Source organism: Amblyomma americanum, chromosome 8, assembly GCF_052857255.1.
Source record: "Amblyomma americanum isolate KBUSLIRL-KWMA chromosome 8, ASM5285725v1, whole genome shotgun sequence".
NCBI lineage: Eukaryota > Metazoa > Arthropoda > Arachnida > Ixodida > Ixodidae > Amblyomma > Amblyomma americanum.
Genome location: NC_135504.1, coordinates 35,843,720 through 35,867,653, shown reverse-complemented (window position 1 = coordinate 35,867,653; position 23,934 = coordinate 35,843,720). Strand labels below are relative to the sequence as shown.

The 23,934-nt window shown below is 48.7% G+C and overlaps 2 protein-coding genes across 3 annotated transcripts in view; both read left to right on the top strand.

Annotated features, from left to right (window-relative positions):
• LOC144101341 (acetylgalactosaminyl-O-glycosyl-glycoprotein beta-1,3-N-acetylglucosaminyltransferase-like) overlaps positions 1-3,720 on the top strand; it is a 35,585-nt gene extending 31,865 nt beyond the window's left edge. For both annotated transcript variants that reach the window (XM_077634448.1, XM_077634447.1), the window contains one exon: positions 565-3,720. In XM_077634448.1, coding sequence (XP_077490574.1) covers positions 565-2,036 — 1,472 coding nt within the window. In that variant the 3' untranslated portion in view covers positions 2,037-3,720. The remainder of the gene's footprint in view (positions 1-564) is intronic.
• Positions 3,721-14,231: 10,511 nt separating this feature from the next.
• l(2)09851 (WD repeat-containing protein 1 l(2)09851) overlaps positions 14,232-23,934 on the top strand; it is a 30,636-nt gene continuing 20,933 nt past the window's right edge. Inside the window, exons 1-4 of the mRNA XM_077634446.1 lie at positions 14,232-14,590; positions 16,761-16,902; positions 19,255-19,393; positions 22,682-22,892. Coding sequence (XP_077490572.1) covers positions 14,359-14,590; positions 16,761-16,902; positions 19,255-19,393; positions 22,682-22,892 — 724 coding nt within the window. The 5' untranslated portion in view covers positions 14,232-14,358. The remainder of the gene's footprint in view (positions 14,591-16,760; positions 16,903-19,254; positions 19,394-22,681; positions 22,893-23,934) is intronic.

Genomic DNA, 23,934 nt, shown 5'->3' with positions numbered 1-23,934 from the left:
CTGAACTTTACATAATGATATATTCAAGTTTACTTAGCTTTGTGCTTACCTTCCGATGTATTTGCCATTAATTAACAAAAAGGTCTTAAAGGGCCGAGGGTAAAAGTCTGAATATACGCTGTCGCGTGACGTTTGCTTACAGTCGGCCCAGGCCCATATTGTGTAAAAAGGCAGTTCCCGTCAAGTGAAATATTACCCGTCTATATAGTTACTACTATGCATGTACAGGCGAGTCATGAGCACTGAGAAATATCCCGCCTGTTGACTATTCTGAAGCCATGACAAGACAGTTACGAACTTTTATATTCAAGTTCGCGACCTTAGCAGAGTATGTTGAGAAAGAGGCGGAAGGGATAGTTGTGGCGACGCTTCGGGAGTTCCTGGACAACAGTAACCATAACTCTGATAACTGCACTTTATTACTTATGATTGAACCAATTAAGAAAGTAATGTCGCAGCAGCCATGTTTGAAGTGCAGACTATGGCATGGCACAATATCATTCAGTTCTTATATTTGATGTGAATTGATTAAAATTTGATATGCTCTTCGTGCGCTTCCCGCAGACGGTTGCCTAAGGACCCTGACGTCAACCGCCAAGCGGTGGCTGCCAATCTTGGGCCTCGTGGTTCTCATCTACATCGGATTCTGGACCGCGGGCTACAATCCAGTCGGCTGGCCGGTGCCAAGGCAGCAGGCTTTAGGCGCTGTAACCATCACACATGCCGAGCCTTCCTACAGGTATCCGCATAAGAGTCAAGCATCAATACGTCAAGGCCTTCAATTGAACGATTCGACGACAAGCGACGCTTCCTGGACGCCACCGACAAGTGAAGAGGTGTCTTCAACCGCAAGACAAGGTCCACGTGAGGTAACACTACGGAAACAAACGTCTCCATTACTTTTAACTGAACCAGAAACGCCGCTATCACGGCCAACGACATCTATGACGACGCGAGCAACTACAAGACGAACGAGAGGAACAACAGTGACGACTCCAGCTACGACGACAGCTGAAGACAACGGACTTACTTGGAATCCACCCGAGCAGTTACTGAGAGGCTACGGCAAGGTGCCTTTCCCGGTGGAGAACGTCACATCGCTGCCCACTGCCTTCAAGGTCGTTTCAGACTGCCAACGGGACCTGGACTACATATTCTTCGTGCACACAGCAACGACCCACTCGGACCACCGCCGCGTCCTGAGGGAAGTGGTTGCCAACTCCTCATTCGGCGCCCAGTATAACTGGACGACGGTCTTCTTCGTCGGCATGTCACCGGTGGACCAGGTGTGGGCCAGCGTTACGAAAGAAGCCGAACTCCACGGAGACGTGGTTGTGCTGCCGTACATGGACACCTACCGGAACCTGACGTACAAGTTCGTCTACGGAATCAAGTGGACCCTGGAGAACTGTCCTCGGGCACGGTTCGTCCTCAAGATGGACGACGACATCGTCTTGCACCTTCCAACGCTGGTGAAGAAGTTCACTGGTTCTTCGACCGGGGCATCTTCCTCCAGCACCCCTCTACCTCCAAAGTTCCACTGCTGCGTCTGGGACGGCATGCCAGTCATCAGACAGACTGCTTTGCCCTGGTACATGTCGAATGAAGTGTACCCGAAAAAATATTTCCCAAGGTACTGTTCCGGCAGTGCAGTGTTCATGGAGTCGGCCGCACTGAGGCCCCTGTACAATGCCTCCTTCGAAGTGCCGTACTTACCAGTGGACGATGCTTACGTCACAGGTGAACTTGCGGCAGTGGCGGGCATCGGGCACGAAGCGCTTAACCGCATCTACTCTTTCGATGGAAGCAAGTGGATGTCCGTGGTAGACGGTACCCTCCTGGTTGTGCAGGTGTGGAGTGCCGAGACGCGCTCTAAAGCATGGAGGCTCGTGGCCAATGCGCTCGGTGAACAGTGGGCCACGGTAATGCCTGTGCCTTCTTCGCGTGTGACACACAGTGCGCGGAGTGTTGTTTTTGTGACTACCTCCGCAACAAGTGCAATGACAGCAATTAATACCACTTCCAGGACGTCATAATAAGCGTGCTTATCAAGTGGTTTTGTGCCCTAGGTTTCAAGGACTGCTGTTTGCTTCCGACCACAGGTTGGTGCGGAAGGCAAAACGTACGAAGCAAGAAGTACCGCAGCGCTGGAGAATTTGACTACTTTTTTTGTCCTTTATTTTCTGTCACCGTTATGTTTTCGCTACAGATGTGCTTTGGTATGCGGTTAATAATTTAGTTTTGTTGATCGAAGGAAGCGGTACTACATGCGCGCTGAACCCTGTAGCTTGGGGTTTTAGCTTGTATATATGAAAAAGAGTCGCTTTACACTAGTTTTTTGCAACAGTATGTGCTCTTGACAACGCCGGTGTTTTCAGAAAACAACAGTATCTCGATTAAAGCGAGTTAGGACGGCACCAAGTGCATGCCGGAAGGCGACCTTGTCAAGAGCGGGTGGGGGCGAAAAAAAATAATTCTTATAAAAAGTGCAACTCTAAACTACTAGCAGGGGTTCTAGCACGTCAACTGTTTTTTTTTTTTGCGACGAGAGCTTATTTATTTCTTGTGATATTTACACTTGCGTCTCTAAGCGGCCAGTTTACTCGTCCCATTGGCTAATGGCAGCAGTTTGCGGCAAATGTTCCTCAACAGTCCTGAGGCTGTCAAGACGTCCACTAGCAAACAAACATGGTGTCCTTACGCAGTGATTTACACGAAATTTGTGGAAGCCTTTCTGTGGGCAAGGTTGAAAAGAGAACACATTGCTTACAACTCGTCTACACGAATTGTTTATAGACATGATAACATCATAATCTCATTTTGTTGTGTACTTAATTTCGGCAGTTAGGTGTACTGCAAGAGCATTATTGTCCACACGCAGTGTTCATGGATGATACGGCGTGGACAGAGAATTCATTTTCGATGGGCCGTTTTAGCGGGCTCTTGCATGTGATGTCATCCGCTTATCGGCAAGGAAGCGTAGTCACGTGTGAGCTTGTGCAGTTAGGTCAGTCTAGGAGGTTCTGTTTCGATCGGTCAACTTAGTGCTTGCCTCCATAAACGCTCAAGGGGCATAACAATGTACGGCGGTCGCAGCGTAACGCATAGAGAGCTTTTGTATATGGCTATCTTATTGCTTGAGGCATGATAAAAAAGACTATTGCCCAGTCTCGAAAAATATTGGAAGGCACTACATGACTCCAGACCACTGAATAACTTGCTCTTGCCCTGGCCGCTTAAACGTAATGAGCACTAATGTTCATTTGTAAGTCGTTTCGATTGCTCAGAGTCTATGCTTAAGACCTTCTTTGTTCTTTTTAAGGTTATGTTTTTGGACAGTTAAGAGAGTGGAGTATTCAAGCTGTGCCCTCTTATTCAGTATGCGTGTCCTCTCGGGCGCCTGAACCATCTTTCAAGTGAAACCCTCGATGTTCACGGATAAACTAGGATCTTTGCCACAAGCTTGAAAGTGTCGAGAGGTTACTCGCCGGCTACGATATTGAGGTGCGACGGTCAGCGAACAGTTCAGTTAAACTGAACCGTGGATCGGAACGCACCGCTCATCTAATAAACTTCAAACTTTTGTCAAATCGCCGCTGCAGCTTTGTCAGTGTCGGGGCTCGGCATGGGTCGTCAGGAAATAAAATACTTCTCTCTCTCTCTCAGCTTGTGTTGCACCAGAGCCTCATGTCACACTTTTCGAATAAAAAAAAAGTTTGAATCGGAGACCTTCGTTCACGCAAGCTGCAAAGTTCCTATAAACCCTACAGATCAAAATCCAGGACTCTGGTAAAACTAACTCGAAAATCGGGTTATTGTAACGCCACCTTTGACAATAAGATAAAATCTACGGAGTGCTCAACAACCATAGGTGGTGCGGATCGATAGCTGATTAACCAGCTCACAGGTGGCGCCACCATCACTTGTTTAAAATCAGCGCGTGACGGTCATCCAGTCCGTCTTTCAAGCTGCAGTATACGTACGCTGTAGCATGCGGCAAGTACAACATCTGATCATCCCTGAGGCCTGGATATCCTACGCTTTCCCTGGATTAGATTACTGTTGGCTGCCTCCATATTCTAACAAACACTTGATACAGTAACACTGGGACAGCACAGAAGACTGCGCTCAGACAAGAAGGCTGACTCGCACGCAGTCACAAACACGCTGTCCTCGCCGTATCCTCGCCCATTATCACGCGACATTACTCCCTCTCCTAAAGCGGCGGCCCGACGCCGGCAACTAACACAAGGTCAATGGGGTAAAGATGGCCCCGCCGTGGAGCTTTGTTCCCGCTGTAAAAGTTCGTAGCGTAGCTTCGGAGCTTGCACCTTGCGAGGTGGCGGGCTTCTTCAGCCTGCTGGACGAATGCGTCGACGTCACCATAGGCGTCGGCGTTATCTTCGCTGTGACCAGTGGGTAGCATAGCGTCCAGCATAGTGACACGACGCCCGCAGACCATTTGGAAAGGGGTAAGACAGGTCGTCTCCTGCTCGGCCATATACTGTGACTGGTGTAGCAGACTCACAAATCGTTGCGTTCTAGTGCGCAAGCACTACTCCCGACGTACCAACCCAGAGCACGAATCCTCGGGTAAGCTCGGTTTACTTCAGAGAAGGGTCGCGCAAGCTGCAGCCAATAGGAGGAAGCGATCGGGAAAGTTCGGAGGTTCGTTAGCCAGCTGCCGCCGAGTGGAGAGAGGACGATCAAGAGCGAGAAACGCAGTTGCGTGCACATGCACATGCCAGAAATAAGAGGCACCCTGGCCAATCCCCCCCTGCCAATTCCACCAGAGGCTAAAACAAGAGGCGAAGAATCATCACATGCTTTCACACGTCTAATCGGCTTAGCTACGTTAAAACCTTACCACTTTTTTTTTTGTTCAGCAGCACTGCAGGCGAAGTCCAGGGGCTGGTGGACGGTTGGACGACGTCGTCGGGAAGCATTTTGTGCACTGGGCTCCGAATCGCCTCTCGTTCCTTCTGCGAGACGTTGTATAGGTGCTGGGATATCGGGCTTATCTCCTCGTAGACGGTAGTGCGGTGTTTGGCTACTGATGTGCGCCCTGCTTTTGATGACGTAGCAAAGCACCCGACGAAATCCTGAACCAGCTCTAACAAACGCATCTGACCCGCCGACAAGCCGGGATTGATGTCCACGCTAGGCAGAACGTTGGCTCCATCGCGTCCTGCTTGCGACGGCGACTCCGGCGCACATATTCAGCGGGCGCAACAACGTCGCTAACATATGTGATGGCCGTTCCTTGCACAATGCGCTTAAACTCGGTCCTAACGTTGGTAAGCAAGAGTGTCGCACAGCGATCCCGTAAACGAACAAGCCGTCTTGCAGCGCAAATCCTTCTGTCTAGTAAAAAGCTCACGTTTCTCTAGGCGTAACGGTCGCGGTTACCTAGTGAGTCGCTTTGGACTGGAACCATCGTGCTGCACCATGGCTGCACCGTCATGTTGTCAGCAGCAATACGCAATGCGGACACCACCTCGGAGTCGTCTGTGTCGGCTCTCGCAATGACTTGGGTCGGCGAAAACGTTACGCGCGGCTATTGCAAATTGATAACTGCGCCGTTAGCTCGCAAGGAGTCCAGGCCGATTATGACGTCGCGCAAACAATGGGGGAGGACCACAAAGTCACAAACGTAGACGAATCCGTGGATTTCAACCCGCGCAGTATGACGGCCAGAAGGGGTAATTATAGGTGCCTCCCAGCCGTGCGAATTTGTGGACCAGTCCACGTGCGGTTAAAACTTTCTTGAGTTCGTTTGCCAGCACACTGCTTATCACGAGATAGTCCTCTCCCCTCTCGACTAACGCAGTAACTGCGAAATCGTCGATAGCGACCGGCAAGTCTGAAGCTGTATATATCCGTTTTTATTGCGAAGCAATACTACTTTAGGTCGCACTTCAGCCCGTTCCGTGGCGAGGCGGTGGTAGGCACCATTGACCTTTAGCGTGACCTCACCGCGTGACGTCACACTACGTGACCTAGAGTGACGTCACACCATCTGTGTAAAAACGGGGCCCCATCTCACGCCGTCGCGAGGCGAGGCGGTAGCCACCAACGGCGGCCTAACTCCTCTCACCAGGGGCGCTACGGTCAGAGTGACGTCACACCATATGTATAAAACAGCTCCGTTCCTCTCGCCAAGGCAGTCATACAGCCAGATGTTACGATGGTGCCTACGAACAAGGCAGCTCGGCAGAATGCAAAGAGGAAGCATCAGCGAGCTACGGAGACGGAAGAACGAGAAGAACGACTTTCTAAGCGGCGTGCTCCGCAATCACCAGGCTTAACCAAGCTAAGCCACGGCCGTTTTTATTACCACGTGTCCTCGTTGGAGAGCCGTCATCTAGTCGTAAACGCGATGGAGGATGTTCGACCGTTCGCTCCTTAGCCCCCCCCCCCCCCCTTCCCTCACTCCGCTGGCCGCTGGTTCTAGTTTTCCCGATGGGGGTTCGTGAGAGGCCATAACGGGGGTTCGGCGAACGATAGCGGGAAGAGGTAGGTGGGCGGGGCTCGTGACGAGGTAGATCTCTGTAACTCCGGCACGTCGACAGGTAGTCCTGGATTTCGCGTGGGCCTTCACCATTCCGTGGGCACGGGGCCCTGGGATGCAAAACACGAAGGCTATAGCTCGGCGATAAGGGCACAACCTCAACATGTAGTCAGCCTCGTCGTAGTGGTAATTAACAGAGGGGCCGGTGTGCGGGCGTCCGCCGCACGTCAGTCTTCCGTAGGCTTGCTTTGGCCAGTCAAGGCGGGGACTCGGCTGGAACGCAGTTGAGTTGGCACTGGAATAGTTGTGGCCGCCGTCCTGCAGGAGCACCGGCGCGTCGTACGTCAGCAGAATGGGCGGCGGTGGTACATAGGGCAGAAGCCGCAACATGTTTAGGGACCGCCTGCATCGCTTCGTCTCGAACATCGTCTGCGTCGGCGTCGGTGGCACTTCGGCGTCGGTGGCATTTCAGAGAGATGCATTTAGCGCAGCTTTTCTTTCATAACAGACCGGGCGAGCTCCTTAAGAGCGTCGGCGGAGCCGCTGGAGCCCGACTCAAAGGCGGCTGGTGACGCGATGTTTAGGTCGCGGCTGTAGTAGAGAGTGCGTGTTGCAGGGTGTCTTCGACGGTGGTGCACATGTCCTCCGCTAGAAATCCACTGTGGTGCCAGCTAGCCCAGCGAATAGTTCTTTCTTGGTGACATGCATCAGGCGGCGCACTTTTAGTGCTAAAACACTACTACAGGCGTACCAGCCCCGAGCCAGAATCTTGTCATCTAGTGCTTCAAACTAACCCGAGCTTACCCGAGTAAGCTCGGCTAAGTTCCGAGGAGCGTCGCGCAAGCTGCAGCCTCTAGGAGGAAACTCGGATAAGTTCCGAGGAGCATCGCACCAGCTGTAGCCAATGGGAGCCCTGCCCTGCATGCCCTGGCAGGTGGCAGTTGCGCTGGCACTGGTATGAGGACTCGCCGTGATCTGTGAATGTTAAATAGAGAATAACCAATTCTGCATATACGGGCATTAAAAGATCTTGCGTCAAACCCTTCAGAAGGACGAGTAGATGCTTTTGCACGTCTGCTGTGTTTAACTACTTTAAACGCCTACCACTTTCATTGTCCTCGGGCATGTTCGGATCCGCCCTTTTAAACCGGCGGGTCATGCCTTGACGGTACTCTGTGACGCGCTCATTCGGTCACTGGCTCCTGGATTGCAGCGCAAACTTTGCTCGTTTCCGTCGGCCGGTGTTGGCACATAGGTCGCCAGCAGCTGGCTACGAAACCGGACCCAAGTAGGTAGCATTGCCTCGTGACTCTCATGTCATGTCCGCGCCGAGTAGTAGAGAGCGAATTAAACATTGTGGAGCCGCTCCGCATCCCAGCCGTTGTATACCTATATATCGACGCGTTCAAGTTGGTCAAGCCAGTCCCGTCCTCGAACATACCTCGCCATGGTCGGTGGCTTTCGCGGCTGAAGGGACAGGAACTGAGCGGGTGAGCTCTGGTCGTAAGGGATAACGACCCGAACTCGGGTGACTGACCTTGGATTCGGCGGCTTGCGCTACTGTGAACAGGCTTCAAACTCGCGTTTATAGACGGCCGTGGGGGCGCGTTGAAATTGGAATTTACCCTGCCCCTCCACCAGAAAGTTAACGAACACTTAACACAGTAACACTGGGAAAACACAAAAGACTGCACTCCGACAACTGTTGTTGTTGTGGTCCTCAGGGAGTCAGTGGCGCGTACCCACTGCGGGGGATTGGCCAAGACACAGGCAGCGGCGGACAGGTGCTCAAAAATGTTTTTCAAATAAAAAAGGAAAACAAATAAGAATAAAGCAATGCATATTGAGTGGTGAAAATTAAGAGCAAACAGGTTGCTGTCATATGGGTGACTGAAAATTGGAATAGGGCTATATATGCATAGTTTTGGATGTTTCGATTACAGATGAATTTTGAACAAAGTAGCCATAAGATAGAAATCAGAAAGGTTTTACGCTGGCAGCCGTTCCGTGTCTAAAAGGAGACTTTGATAGATGGAGATCACATTCCTGTCGCTGTGCCCAAATGTATACAAGCACCAAGAGAAAGAACAACCTCAGCACACAAACTCGGACTGAGCTGTCGTAACGGATGTTCTGGCAGGTTCCTCCGTAAAGAGAAGAAACGGCAGCATGACAACAAATTATCTATCGTTTCTGGTTCAGCGCAAAGCGGTTACAAAGGGGAGACCGCCAAACCATATCTATGGAGGTACGCGACAACGTAGACGTGTGAAAGAAACCTCAAGCTTGCACGATCGCCATTCTGTATACTGCACCAGGGGAAGGGAAGTTGGTGGTAGTCGGGAGAAGTAAGCGCTGAGGCTGCAAATCTTTCAGTAGCAGACACCTGCGAAACCTGGCCGCTGTAATATATGCGTAGGTCAGAAGGAGAGATATGACGGGGCCTTTAAGAGACGCCTTCGCCAGGGTATCAGCAGCCTCATTTAAATGAATTCCTCTATGCCCAGACACCCAAACAAACCGTAACGTGAAGTGGTGCCAAAAAATTGGAGTAAGCGGGGTGCCTGTGACTGCGCAGACGTGGTTTTGAGAGGAAGACATTGATAATGAATCCGTTGTAATTATGGCAGAAGACAAAGAGCTGTGCACCTTGCGCAAAGCCAGGACTACTGCTAAAAATTCGGCCAGGTAAATGGGGGCATAGTTGGGAAGGCGGAGTGAGAATGATCAATCGAGGGAGGGAGAAAAAATGCGGACACCTGGTTTTTCTTCACACTATCAGGCGTCTGTCGCAATGAGAACATGAGAGAAAGGATATCAGGTAATCTGCTAATTAACTGTCGAGCAGATGGAAAAGCAAAAATGTTGCATTGTTTGAAAAGATGTCATCAAGGACAATCTGAATGGATATAGAATTGCTCCACACCGGAAGGACGTCCAAAATACAGATGTTTAAGGTGAGAAGGAGAGATTGCACAAAACAAATCTGTGAAGTAGGGAAACGAGACCGGCTTTCATTGAAAAAAAAATGTCTTTGGCTGACGAAGAAAGATCAAATTTGATTCATGAAGCGACGAATCGCACATTTTTACAAATGACTGAACAGTTAAGGGCCGAAATCTGGAGGGCAGTGATTGAATCCGGGCCTCTAGGTACAAAACACAATTAGCCGAAAATTTTTGAAAGCCCAGACAGAGGCGCAACGCCTCCCGGTCCAAGAGAAGCATAAGGCGAAGTTTATACGGAGGTGCTCCAGAGAGCAAGGCACAGCAGAACTCGTTTATTGGGCGGACGTACATTCTCTGTCTCATATATCTTTGGACACCTGAACCGCGCCGTAAGGGAAGGGATAAAGGAGGGAGTGAAAGAAGAAAGGAAGAATAGGTGCCGTAGTGGAGGGCTCCGGAATAATCTCGACCACCTGGGGATCTTTAACGTGCACTGACATCGCACAGCACACGGGCGCCTTAGCGTTTTTCCTCCATAAAAACGCAGCCATTCTCTAAATTATCAGAAACGAGCGCCTTCTCACGCTGGAACGTATGTTGCTCAGCGTGCGCAGCATGCCGACCGCTCGTTCTGCTTTTGCAGTGATTTTCTCTATATGGACCCGCCAGGAAAGTGAAGCATATCATAAAAAACTCCGAGGTATTTGATATTTTGCACTTGAGGAATTACATGGGGTCGATAAACAGTAGATACATTCATTGTATAAGAGCACGTGAAAACCAATAAAGCGCATTTATTTACTTTGAGGGAGAGGTTAATTCCGCCTAACCATTGGTCCAAGTCATTGACGTAAGACTGTAATGAAGGGTACAGAGAGCATATATTGTTCTCGGAAGCAGAAAAGGCGATGCCATTTGCATACGCCTAGGTTTTCACCTTATGACTGCAATCAATACAGTCAAGTAAGATGTTGTAAAGAACAGGGTAGAGGATATCACCTTGAGGCACTTCTTTCGCCTGTCGAAATCTTCAAGAGGAAACACGCGCCAGTCTGGAAGGAATGAAATTCTCTGTCAGCCAGAAATTCATAGAATCCGTGCCACAAAGTAGCTCGGAAGTGTCACAACCTGTGACCTTTGCAACAGCGTCCTGTCCTCAGCGCTGTCATAAGCCTTATACACACCTAAACTATAACAAGCGCGGCGTGTTGTTTTCGGCGACGGGCTAACTATGCGCCTCTCGAGGTCTGTATGAGCGCACCATATAGAGCACCATGGCCTGTAACCTATTTGGCAAGGATTCGATAACCCTTTGTCCGAACTGACTGACATGATTGGGCCATGCAACACCCTTTCAGTTAACTTTACTAGATTCGCAGTTAAAGAAATTGGCCTTATATTGTGTAACACGTAACCTTCACCCTGCTTTTTAAGCAAAGGGACAACCTAGGCTAGACGCCACTCATTTTGAATCCATGGACCTTTAAGAGAGTAACCTACAAGCGCCAAGAAGTCGTCGGGAGATTCCTCCAATAAAATTTCAATCATGGGAGAAGTGACACCATAAGGGCCAGGGGACACACGTTGTGAGAGCGCAGTGAAGGTGACCTCCTCGAAATCATCCAACGTGCTGAACGTTATCGGGGGATAAGAAGAGCCGTAAAGCGACGCTCCAGACCTATGCCTTCTCTAAAGACTTCGCACTTTCACCAAAAGTCTGAACTATAGGAAGACTGTTAGCTGCGGTTTGGACCATTTTCATTGTATTAAGGTAACTAAATAAAGCTCTCCGATTACCTGATTTAGAAGAAAATTCGTTGTGTCGAGTATCGTACGCCTCTTTTGCACGAGATACGGTGCGCTGAAATGTAGCTGCAATGAAATTATAATCCATCCAGTTTTGGGGGCATTAATTGCGTAGAAGTTTTTTTCCACGCTGCTTTCCGGCGCCTGTAATCCCGTAATCCCGTGTGAACTCCGCATTCCACCAGAGACATGGCGATGCGCCTTTATTTGCCAGAACGAAAACCTCATCTTTAATTATAGAGCTCCGTTAAAAATGGAACAAATGCGTATCGTGGACACGCAAAGCCGTAACGGATCTTTCATCTTGGTCGACCGTGAGCGCTCGAGCTGTAGAAAGGTAACTACACAGAAACTCCCAGAGGTCAATAACTGCTTCGCGAAGGAAATCTATCCCGAGGATTAGATTCCGGAAGCACTCACCCAAAACAACGAAGCACGTTGGAAAACTAGCGTCGCGGATTCAAACTCGGGCAGTGCATCTCAATCATCTTGACTGAATGTCCGCGTGCCGTACGAATCTGTGGCCCGTGCCCTGGCGTCATCACTTTCTTTCAGTTCGACTGCCAGCCTCATAACCGAGTCATCGGCGCCTGCGTCCGCAAAGGCACTTATAGCATGGCCGTCAACACACGCGGGCAGGTCGGCTGAAACAATTTCGGAATCGTCGAAGAACGTCGGTTGTGTGTCAGGTGTAGTACTGGGGGTCGTTGGAGGATGTCGTGGCCTAGTGGTCTGGGCGTCCGCTTCGGCTGAGGGAGGTGGTTGGTTCGAAACCCATCGCAGGACACCCACCGGTAAAAATGGGTACAAGCCACCCCGGCCCGGCACCCGGCTTCTTCAGGGGTGTGTGCTTGGGGGAGGCTCCGCAAACCTCGCTGCGCCCCTTCGGGGGCAAACCCAGTTTCGAACAATTCAGCCTGCAAACAGGTGGAAACAAGTGAAGAATACACTTGAATAGTTCCCAAGTGAAGAGTACACTTGAAGAGCTCACTCCCAAGTCCCAAGTAGCCGCACCCCCGGAGATCGCTGTTAAAAGTCTCCCCAATGCAGACTGGGGGACCTGGGTCCGGCTGGCTTTGATGACACACGACGGGTAGGTGAAAAACGTCGAGGAGAAGGCGACCGGGATGGCGTCTTGGTGAACCGGAGGAAGGGAAAAAGCAGCCGGTGAGATGTTCCTGAATATAGTGTGGGCATTCGCCATTACACGAGGACGTGGTACGTCGTGAAGTCCATCCGGTGGTAAGAACAGTTGCTATGCAGTTGGCCCGGCTCTCCGCAATGATAACAGAGCGGGCGGCGTTCGTCACGGGTCCGCCAAATGGCTGCCTTCCGCGTGGGGTGCTGGGGCTGGTCGCAGGGTGCAGAGGCCCAGAAGAGCTGCTGGATTCGGGGCTCGGGCTCTGGAGAAAAGCGGTTCGGGGTAGGCACAGGCGAGAGCAGTGCTTCAGCTTGCAAGAGACAGGAGGGTCGAGACGCGTTAGTACTATTGGCTATATCACTTGCCGTATCTCGTCAGTCCTGGGACGACAGAACAGGGGGGGGGCAGGCGGCCAGAGCCACCCCCCCCCCCCAAGTATTTTCATGAGGGTGTTCAGCCCCTCCCCCACCTGAATTCCTGCCTTGTTTACATTTATTTTGCTGTAACCTAACTTACGACCTCCGCGTTCGCATGACGTCCCAGTAGGAAACTGCGCGTTGAAGACATCCCCAAGTCTCTGGAACAGGCATGAATTAGAGTGCTAGCCCTCATTTTGGTTTTCATAGAACGGCAATTTTAATAATAAAAACACTCTGGCGCAGGTACAAACTCGCAGTAGCAGCAGAAGCAGGGAGCTGGCTTCGCCTTTCCTTTGTTAAAATGTGGCGAAGTCCATTAACGTATGCGAAGGGAAGTTTTCCGGGACTCCCAATCACCGTTGTCTTTGTGAGTCGGATGTGTCGTCACTCAGGAAGGAAGGAAGGAAGGAAGGAAGGAAGGAAGGCCTCAGACGTTGCTGGCACATACCCACTACGGGGGAGTGGCCAAGACACAGGCGGTTAATTGCTGGATCCAGGAAAGTTTTGACGCATGGCGCACGAAAAGGGGAAGACCGGTCTTTGTCGTCGCGAAGTGGCTGGTGGGCTGTTCGCCTGTTCATTGTTCGGGATAGAGGTACGGAGGGTTGAAGGGAGGAAGTTGGCGCGACGGTGCGGGATCAGTCTAATTTGTTCAGCAGAAAATTCTAAAGAAAGTTTAGTATGAGCAGAGTCACCATATATGAGGTAGCCCACTCCTGCCGCCACGAAAGCAAAGCCCGTTTTCTTGCATTTATTGCTTAACCTCTGTTGGGCATATATGTGCGCACAAAAATTTATTTTGTATTTTTTTTCTTGTTAATACTTGTATAATAGCACCATCTAGCGATAAAAGAAACACTGCATAAGGAAACCAATTTTTTTTTTTCACGCAGTTAATTGTTCTCTCTCGAGCCAAACTTGGATTGTAATATCTGGAAAACCTAGGTACATAAACAAAAAAACAAGTAAAAAGAAAATTCTTCGTAAAATGCACGTGCTTCTGCCTAAAACTTTTTATTTCATTACCCGCCGCGGTGGCTCAGTGGTTAGGGCGCTTGACTGCTGACCCGGAGTTCCCGGGTTCGAACCCGACCGCGGCGGCTGCGTTTTTATGGAGCAAAAACGCTAAGGCGCCCGTGTGCTGTGCGATGTCAGTGCACGTTAAAGATCCCCAGGTGGTCGAAATAATTCCGGAGCTCTCCACTACGGCACCTCTTCTTCCTTTCTTCTTTCAATACCTCCTTTATTCCTTCCCTTACGGCGTGGTTTAGGTGTCCAACGATATATGAGACAGATACTGCGCCATTTCATTTCCCCAAAAACCAATTATTATTATTATTATTCGCCAGTTACGAAACCTGCCTGCGATGTACCGAGCAACAAACAGTATCCGAATCGTCACCAGCATCGCTCGTGGACGCCGCCATCATTGGATTTCCATGTGCGCCGCTGCTACCGCTGGTAGTGCTTCTCGCGTGGACAACTCGCTGTCGGAAATCTCCTAGCGAGAACCCAATCCCGAGGTAAACAGCTATGGCAGATGAGGCTGGCGATGGAGCGAACTCTGACTCTGACTTCGAAGATATGGAGGACGTGGACGCCGAAGACGACGACGACATGTCGGACGGCGACGCGGGACCTAGAGCGGCGGCCGGAGGGACGGAGAGGAGAGTCTACGTGCCCGGTACTACGACGTCGAACGAGGATGGCGAGGAACTCGAGTGCGACCAGTCAGCTTACGTCGTCTATCACCAAGCGACCACGGGTTTGTTTCACGCGTCGTCGTATCTTGCGGACGCTTTGGTGTGGAGAGGAGCTGGCTTTGAAATCTAGCGGCATACGCATGCAAGCCGGTTAACGCTCGCTTTCTGTGATATCCGTGTTAGGGCCCAGTGCTGGGAGACAACGTAACCACTAAGCTGATCAAAAGGGTGTCAGTGCCTTTCTCAGATCTAAGTAAAAATTTTAAACAGGCTAACGCCAGACATACATATGCGCGCAGCGGGAAGCCGCGCATGATCAAAGCAAAATTGAAATGTGAAATTAATTTAAAGGTTTAGAAGCCCTGAAGATGTACGATGTACTTTTTGGCTTACTAGAGCTTTTTGACGTTATTCTTGTTTTGCTGTTGACAAAAGTACACTAAACTGCAAGAACACTTAGAGCCCAGGTTTCCCTTTCAAGTTGCACTGGCTCACAAGTTGTACCTGTGAAACTTGATTGTTGATTGTTTTTGGGGCAGACAGCAGACCAATTGGCTACTGATATATAGAACATATCAGTTGATCTTACAATGATATGCTTCTTTGAAAAAGTAGTCTTAGCCGAAAAGGATAAGTATGTAAGAAATCTGAACTGCGCCATGCTGTTTGGGTTGCAGATTGGCAGAGAGCTGAGAAACGCACTCATGCAGTTTTTAAGTGCAAAATTTTGAAGCTTGGGCAAGCTGCACGTAGTCACTCCATGCCACTGATGCCGCTAAGATAATGCTTTTTGAAAATAACAGTAATAGAATGTTCTTGGCACCTTGCATACAGAGATATAACAACGGCTAAGGCGCACAACATGCAGGTAAAAGAATTCTGGTTAGTGATTCCTGCCGCTTTCTTGTTTTTTCTTAGCGTACCGAACGGAGGTCAGCGCAGTGTTTCTAACATTTCGTTTTTCTTTGTTGAGCTTTCACATGCAGATACAGAATATGGAAATAAATGTTGGGTGCTGCGCCGCGCATGATAGGAGCACTCGGTGGACGGGCATGGAAATTGCTTGGTGGGGGGAACGGCCGGTTGCGGCCCACGCGATGTCTTCCACACTGGCAGAGATAGGCTGCCCTGCGCCAGGCAGAACATCGAACATCGCCAATCCTTTCTCACTATCGCTTCCCCCTTTCTTTTCCTCTCCCTGTCCTCTCCCTCTCCTTTTATTCCCATATGCCGCAGCTCAGGTGCTTCAGGTTTCAAAGGCAGATGCTGCGGCTAGCAATATCCTTTCTCTCCTTTGTTATTTTATTAATAAATAGCCACTAACAACAACTTTCACATCCCTTGCATTAAATCTGACCTTAGTGCTTACGTACTTTCCCATGATAAAGTCTTGTATGCGATGAGGTTTCTTATGGTTTAAATTTTCTATTTACTGACTTCGCTTGTCTTCATAGCTCTTAACGGCACACCACATGCAAGTGGAAGTTGACCTGTGCAGATAGATCACAGCATTCTAATGACAAAGGTGCTACTTGCATTCATAAAGAGGATTTTTATATGAGCTAGAAAACGCCAAAAATTGAAATGCAGATGCTATCATCAGCAGCCGATTTTGTAAGTTAACTGCATGCTTCGACACAGATTTTTGGGGCACGGATTTCTGAAGGTAAGCTGCACTGTCATTCACTTTCAAGGGGTGATCATGGAGTCGTTTTCACTCTTTACCGTCTCAAGTTTGAATTGAGTGACGGGAAAATCATTAAAATCAAATTTCCTCAGCAATAAATTCGTCATTTGCTGCCTAAGAAACTGCATAGCCAGAAAGAGGCACAGAATAAGTTTTCACTGAGAACAAAAATTTAATGCACTTGTCCCCAGTGTCCCATTAACAGCGAAGTGAATTGCATGTGAATGCAAGGCTAGTGAGTCAGTCATGTTCCGTGGTGCATCCAAAAATTCTCTCAGACAGAAAAATCCCTATCTCAGGTCCTTTTCCCCTAGTGCAGCTTGAAAACTCCGACAATTCGGAAGAAGTGAGACAATCTCGGCTCTTCAAATTTACTGAAACTGTAAAAATTCCTTTTTTGCCTAGCTTTACTCGTGAAATGCCTTGAAAAGGGAAAACTCGCTGAATGGAACATCAGTCTCTTTAGTGAGTGCTCACTTGTGTTGTTTTGCATCCTGTCTATGCGCTGTTTTCTTGTGAGTGATACAGGCAACCTTTCATTGCAGTTGCTCCGTGCTTGAGCTTCGACGTCATCAAGGACAACCTGGGTGATGACCGTGCGGACCGTTTCCCATTGACCTGCTATCTCACAGCGGGCACTCAGGCAGAACGGTCACACTTGAATCACCTCATGGTGATGAAGATGAGGTGCCTGTTTATTTATTTATTTTTTTCATTCTAACGTGAATAGGACTCTCGAGATTTGCAGCTTCACTGGTCTTTAACCCCTTAACGGACGCATTTTTTTCTTCTAAAATGGTACCAAATAGTCATTTAGTACCCATGCTGCAATCTGTTGACGAACCAAAAAAAATGTTTTGGACAAGCCCTACTCACTTTAAATCGTACACAGAGTGCTAGAAAACGCACAAGCTGGACTCGTCATGATCCAGAAATGACAGTCAGCTTGTGACGAGCCTGGCTCGTCGAAGTCCACTAGGGAGTTAGTAGACTCCGTGTTAGCATAAAGGAATGTGCCAGTTGCTAAATTGTGTCCAAGTCTTGTGACCTGGATGCCTGTCTGTAGCAAGTAAGCCCATTATACTCTGTGGCACTGGCCAGGGCCTTTTATTTTTCATTCCTTTTTAATTCTACCATAATATTTGTCTGCAGAAAATATATGTCCTGAGGGGATGTTCTTTTGTCCCGTTCTTTTTTTCTTCTAAGACTAACTAGATTTAGGCTCAATTTTATTTTTATGAAAATAAAATAGTAGCGTTGTTTGAATTTAAGGATTGCACTTCTTGTGTGGCTGGAAGTTAGAAGACTCTTACATGGAGCCTCGTTCGGAAGTTTGGAGGGCTGCCTACTACTGGGCCACCAGCTGTGTTTGGCATGCTGAAATATCTAAAAAAACAAAAAAAAACCAATTGTGCTGCAGGCCGACCTTGCTATTTTAACGCGATAGCATTAAAGGCCCGTTACCCAGAAAATCCGGCATCGGCGTTGTGAGCAAAAAACCACGAACATGGTTGTGAAAAACCATGAGCGTGGTTGAGGTCACATATCCTCCCTGCCACATGACCTTGTGGCGTCATCACAGCCTGCCCACCAGAGAGTGTGCAAACTGTCCACCATGGCAGGTGGCAGTTAAATTAATGACTGGTCGCTCGGGAAGAGCAATCTGGGTCGCACAAGGCCCACCGCTGGGAGCACCTGTCATCCCAGAGGCAGTGGCGCATCCCTTAACCGCTGCAACGCTGCGCCAGGATGGGATTGACGATTCCCAGAGATTATGAATGTAAAGTAGAGAAGGACCTTCTGCGTATATGGGAATCAACTCATTACGCTATCGCCTCATACCCTTAAGACGGAGCTTAAGTGTCTCCTCCAATTTTTGAAGTCTCTTTAACAAGTAACCCGTGACATGGCAGGACAAAATGATAGCATGTAGGGCTGTAAAATTGATCTGTGCTTGCAAAATCTGCTTACTCAGTAGCAGTAACGTTGAGGAATTATTAAAGTAGTAGTGTTTTGTTTAACATTTCTTCACTGTAGCAGTTGTAATGTCCGTGGCCTCTTAAGAAGTCAGCCGTACTGTATCTGTCCTGCAGTAGAGTTAAATTACGGCACTTCGCATGTTGAGGCACAGTGGCCGAGGTCGTGCCTTATTTTTCTGAACAAGCACCGCAGGCATAATGTTAAGGCTTGCAATAACATCTGCTCATCATCTCCGCTCATTCTTTCACTGTCTGCCATTTCAGCTGAGGTGGTTTTTCATCTAAATAGTCTGTGCATGCCTGAAGAGACCCATTTGTTTTTGTTTTTTTACATAGAACACTCGCTGTTAATTTTCTGCATGCATATGTATTGCTGTGTAAAAATTGTAACATGCTTTGACATTGGAGAGATTCAGACACTCAAGGGATTATGCAATGACTTATTTTTTCCCTAGCAGCAGATAACACGGAAAACATAGCATCAAATGACATGATGAAATTTTCGTTCAACAAGTCAGAGCACAGGCTACTGAGCTCATGATTTCGAGAAGTACGATTTCATGCTTTCACTAATTTATCATAAAATAAAAACCCTGGGAAGACATGATAAGTGCTGAATTCATCTAAAGCAAGCAGCTCAGTACTAGGCATGGCATACTCAGAAAAGGCTGTGAGCTTGCTATGCCATGGGATTGTGTGCAGTCGGCCGAGAAAGTTTATGGGGTGCGGGTGTCCAGAAAAAAAATATTTCAGCACCATCACAGGTGTGAAAGGACCTGCTTACTCCCTTCTCTGGTATCAATACCGTGGAGCTGGGCATTGACGCACTGCTGCAGTGAATTTGTTTCCGAGCATGCGCAGCCGTTAGCTTTTGCTGGCAACTGTATACTATAAGGTGTCAAAAAGTGTTAACCTGAAGCATGTAAGCTCTCTCCATTTGGAACACTCAGACCTTTGTTTCACATTTGCCTGGGGTGTTGCAGCATGTCACACTGTTTTCTTTTTTTCATTTGTCTTTAGCGTGGTAGTTTGACATCATCTGGCATTCTTCTCCTTGCAGTAACATGAGTCGCAACAAAGAGGCAGCACAGAAGGACGCCGGTGACGACGAGGACAGCTCGGACAGCGATGATGAGGATGCCAAGCCAGAGCTGGAGACAGCTCTAATACCCCACAATGGTTGCATCAACCGGGTCAGGGTGCGTAACGAGGCTTTCACATCTTAATCAAAGGCTAGTTTGTATATATTTGCACTTATCTCTTGCCATTGTGTAAGGGGCGACCCTTACGCGGACGGGCATTTTTCCGTAAAATTTTTCCGACCACAGCGGAGCCCTGATTACCTGTCTCTCAGTTTATGCTGCGAAGGCACATTTTTATGATGAATTAGCGCAGCCCCAGCGAATCCTTCAAATACACAATGCATTGAAAGTATAGATCGCGCACTTGGCGACCAGCGCCAATTAACTGCTTGGAGCAAAATAGGTTGCTAGATCAGTTTACTCGCAAACGTCACGTGATTTAAGATTCCCCAAAAATCAGGTGCTCGACTGACAGTATGCCTTGGCAACGGTTTGGAGCGCCGCTGGAAGCGTGCAAGGTTAGGCCGTTTATGATTAACTATGACCGGATTCAAAGCTTCAAAGCAATTTCACTGAGGCTTCGATGTGAAGCTCTGTGGACCTAGCAACACCGAGCAAAGAGTGCACTACTACGGCGCATATTGGACCAACGCCCGAGCCTGGCTGGCGGCGCATCGCCGCAAGGAAACGTGCTGCTAATGTGGGTGCACACCACTCTAATTTTGTGCACCATAACATTCGTCCTTTCAGGCGCAAATGTCGAGCACACAAGAATGTGCAGTTCTAGGCAGAGTCCGGTGTGCAGGACAATGTGTCTGTGGTCGCACTGAGTGTCGCAGGCATTATCTTTGTCTGTTAGCTGCCAGCGGAATGCGCCTTGTAAGAAAAATTACGCACATACAAAACTGTTCTTCTGGCTGACTTTTTTCTTTTTTACGAATTACTGGTGGCCAAGCTGCAGGTGCGGCCCTTACAAGAGTATACAGCATAGACCGCTTGTAACGCATACAACGGAAGTCTGGAAAATCCGCATTATAACCGGTACTGCGCTGTAACCAAAACGTATTTTTTCCATGCATTCATTCGCACTTTCAGAATTGCCAGCCTACCTTTCAGAGTGCACCTGACAATGCATCAGACGCACGACACTGCGAACACAAGCAACGAAGAAGTTTATTTGATCTTTTTGTCGAAGCGTCGTAATGAATGAAAGAACGACATTATTTTAGTCTGCCGCTACGATTGAACTGCGTTGCTAATGACATCTTCAAAAACAGTGAAGCACATGAGTGCTCGCTCGCTGAGGTTTCTCTGAGCACAGTAGAGGTGCAGTTTCATGCAACAATCAGGTGCATCTTTGCATGAAACTTCTGCTGCACTTTCACTCACTTCGTCAGGCTCATCCTCGGATAGAGGCTTATCGCAACCACGCACCGCTGCCACGGTGTCTTTATCTGTGGCGGCTACTTCACACGCAACGCCATCAGGGTCGGCGACGATGATGACGAGCTTATATCGTGCCGGTCTTTGAAACGCTAAATATAACCGTTCAATGGGTTGAAACCATCATGCCCCAAAATGTTTGCTAGTCACCTGGTCTTGGCTTGCAATATCAAGCCACTCAGAGGAACGCTCTGGGTCCGGACCTCGTGAAATCGCTCAAACAAAGCGGGGACATCATTTTACTTCGACGCACGAATCCACTTCCTTGCAAGCGGCGCGGAGTCTTCCTGCAGCTGTTGTCACAACTTGTCGCTCTTCCAAGTGGCGGACATAGTAACGTCAGCGACACCATACTTTTTTGGCATCGTAGCCTTTTTCAAACCGCTCTCGACGTCCCTCATAATGCTCTGCTTGGTTTCGAGAGCTTGCAGTTTCCTGGTTTTTGGAGGAGCAGACACCGTCAGAACTGAAGACAGCCAAGGCTGGTAGACTTCCTCACGTTGTCAGCTGACCTGCCTACAACTTTTCGCTACTCGCTACGACATATATCTCGTTCATGGACTCAGCAGGCATGAGTGAGAAGACACTGCCGCACCTGCGCATAGTACGAGCAGCACTTGCCGCTTCATGCCGCCCGCTCGCCGCCGCCGCCGCTCCAGCATGCTCATTTCGCTGTGCCATCACGTGCTTTCAAGTTTTGTCCAATCAGCGGGCCCAGCAGAGGCGCATTGGAGAGAGAGGAAACACGCCTGCCTTGTGACTTCTATTTTTTTTCTATCCTCTCCTGCCTTCAGCCTTGCATTGAATCACGCTGACAACGCTCCTCCGCCCCGCCTGTTGCCCCCTTCTTGCGCAATCTGGGAAGCACGCTCTTCACGCCCGCCGGTACTCACGGGCCCGCGCCGGCATGTGGGCCGCCAAGCTTTCCAGAACCCGCACTATATGCGGTTTGGGTTTTCGGTTACACGCTGTCGCGTATTAAGCAGTATGCCAATACTTTTAAATGTATGGGAAGTGAAGCAGTTGTCATAAAAAGCCGCGTACAATGCTGTCCTGCATTATAAGCGGCTACGTTATAAACGATCTGAGCTGTATACGCTATGTGCAGGCAGTTGCTATCTGCTAATGTTGGTGTTTGCTGATAGCTAATTCTGACTCAAACTTTGCGATGGCAAGAACTGGCAAGATTGTTTTTGCTAAACTTTTTCCTTTTGGAACACTTATGAGTCTGATCACAGCACAAGGGCTTCAGTTGAATGTTTATGCTATGTCTGAGATGATGCTTTAATACATGCTTTATTCATGTACAGCGTTTTTTGCTATGAATTATACAAGCCACATTTCCCCCATTGTGTGGTTCAACACAAAGCCAAAGTGTCACTTGAGTTACCAGAAATAGTGAAGGCTTGCTTTATGTTTCTGGCTCCAAAGTGGATCCACTCAGTGAAACAGCACAAAATTTTAATGGACATGCATCAGCAGGTGTCACTGAATGAACTAGAGCAGGTACTTTTCAGGTGCTCTGGCAGAGATCCTCAGTTGTAAAAATGTCAGGAACTGCTTGTGCACGAGTCAAGATGACTGCGAGACCTGGGGAACAGGGCTGAGAATTTATGGTAACAGAAGGGTAAGCTTTGCAACTACTCATAAACACACAGATGATGTTTTCTATAGATGCATAAATGGAACAGTCTTGGAAGTATCGCATCAGTGTATTTGGCTGGTTAATCCACCTGTAGTGCACAGGTAGTGTCGTACAGTACCTTACAGCTATGGTTCCTGATAAATGTGTGATTGAGAGGCATGCTTCAGTTAATGTGTTGGACTCAAACAAGTGCACATGCCTTCATCTGGTGCTCTCGAAGGCCAGGAAGGTTGCGGGAGTGAAAAACGTCTCCATTCAGTGCTTAAAGGGCTCTCAGATTACAGTTTGAGAACCACTATTCCATGGTATCGTCCCAGGTGTCCCGTGTCGGTGACAAGACCCTAGCCGCGTCTTGGTCGGAAAACCGTCGCGTGTACCTGTGGGACCTGGAGCGGCCCTTGTTTGTGCTTGACCATCCTTCGGCAATGTCGGCATATGTACGCAACCATGAGGCTCCCAAGCCTATCTTCAACTTTGGGGGTCACCTGGCCGAGGGTTATGCTGTCGACTGGTCGCCCACCAAGCCTGGTAGGTGGTGCTAGTGTCACATGCTAGTGCAACGCTTTCTCTTTTTCTTTTGTAAATCATGATCATTACGATCAGCAGTAAACTGCTCGCTGCAGGTCAGCGATCTCTCCTGCATTTCAGCAGTTAACCCTGTTCTGTGTCACCTGCAGGCGCCCTGTCCCCACAAAATTTCAGTCTTTCAAACGACCCTTTGCCGCCCCCTGCTGTATTGCCGTCTCTTGGAAACCAGTTCGTTACCCTCAGCGATGATCGGTTATCTTCTCTTTGCATTACATGCCTTGCCTATGCCTGTTCTTGATTTTAGTTAGGGTGTCATTAACTGGCATTTGTTCCCTGGTCCACTCCGCTCTCTTCGTGTCTTACCCCTAAAATTTTCCTCCATTTGTTTTATAAGTCTGAAAGGTTAAATGAGTGGAGTGTCTGAGGTGTTTCAGGCAGTTTGCGTGGTGAAATTAAGCTGAAAAGCAATCAAATCTAAAAGAATCTTTCCAGTGTCAAGGGCTGCCAGGCATGCATTAAAAAACAGTCTGTTCTGCAGCTTTTTATCTGTTTATAAAGTTCATTCCTGGAAGGACAGGCGCAGGATCTGAAGTGGCAGCGTAACAACAATATCAGATATTGCACAGCTGTGTTTCTTTGCACAATGCTATGTGGCACCCAGTGGAAACATTTGGGTCCACTACTGCTTTCAGCAATGGGATGGACCACTGGCTCTCAAACTGGGTTCCTTGTATTTGTTTTGGGGTGGGGTGTACCTGAATCCGTGCATCTCCTATGCCCACTTTTACCCACTTTATTTTGGGTTGAGTCGCATAGGGATACAACGAAACCTTGTTATAGCGGACAGGTAAAAAATCGTAAAATAGTTCGATATAACTTAAGTTCGTAATATAAAATTTAATCAGAAACGCATGCAATAGCAGCGCAGTTTAGTCGTTGAAAGGACAGCTACTCAGACGATCCTTACTAGAGAACCAGGGGGGCCGTCTCCTAGGTTTTAGCGAGGCTTCGAAGGCGCTAGTGGCGATTCTGGAGGCCGCAA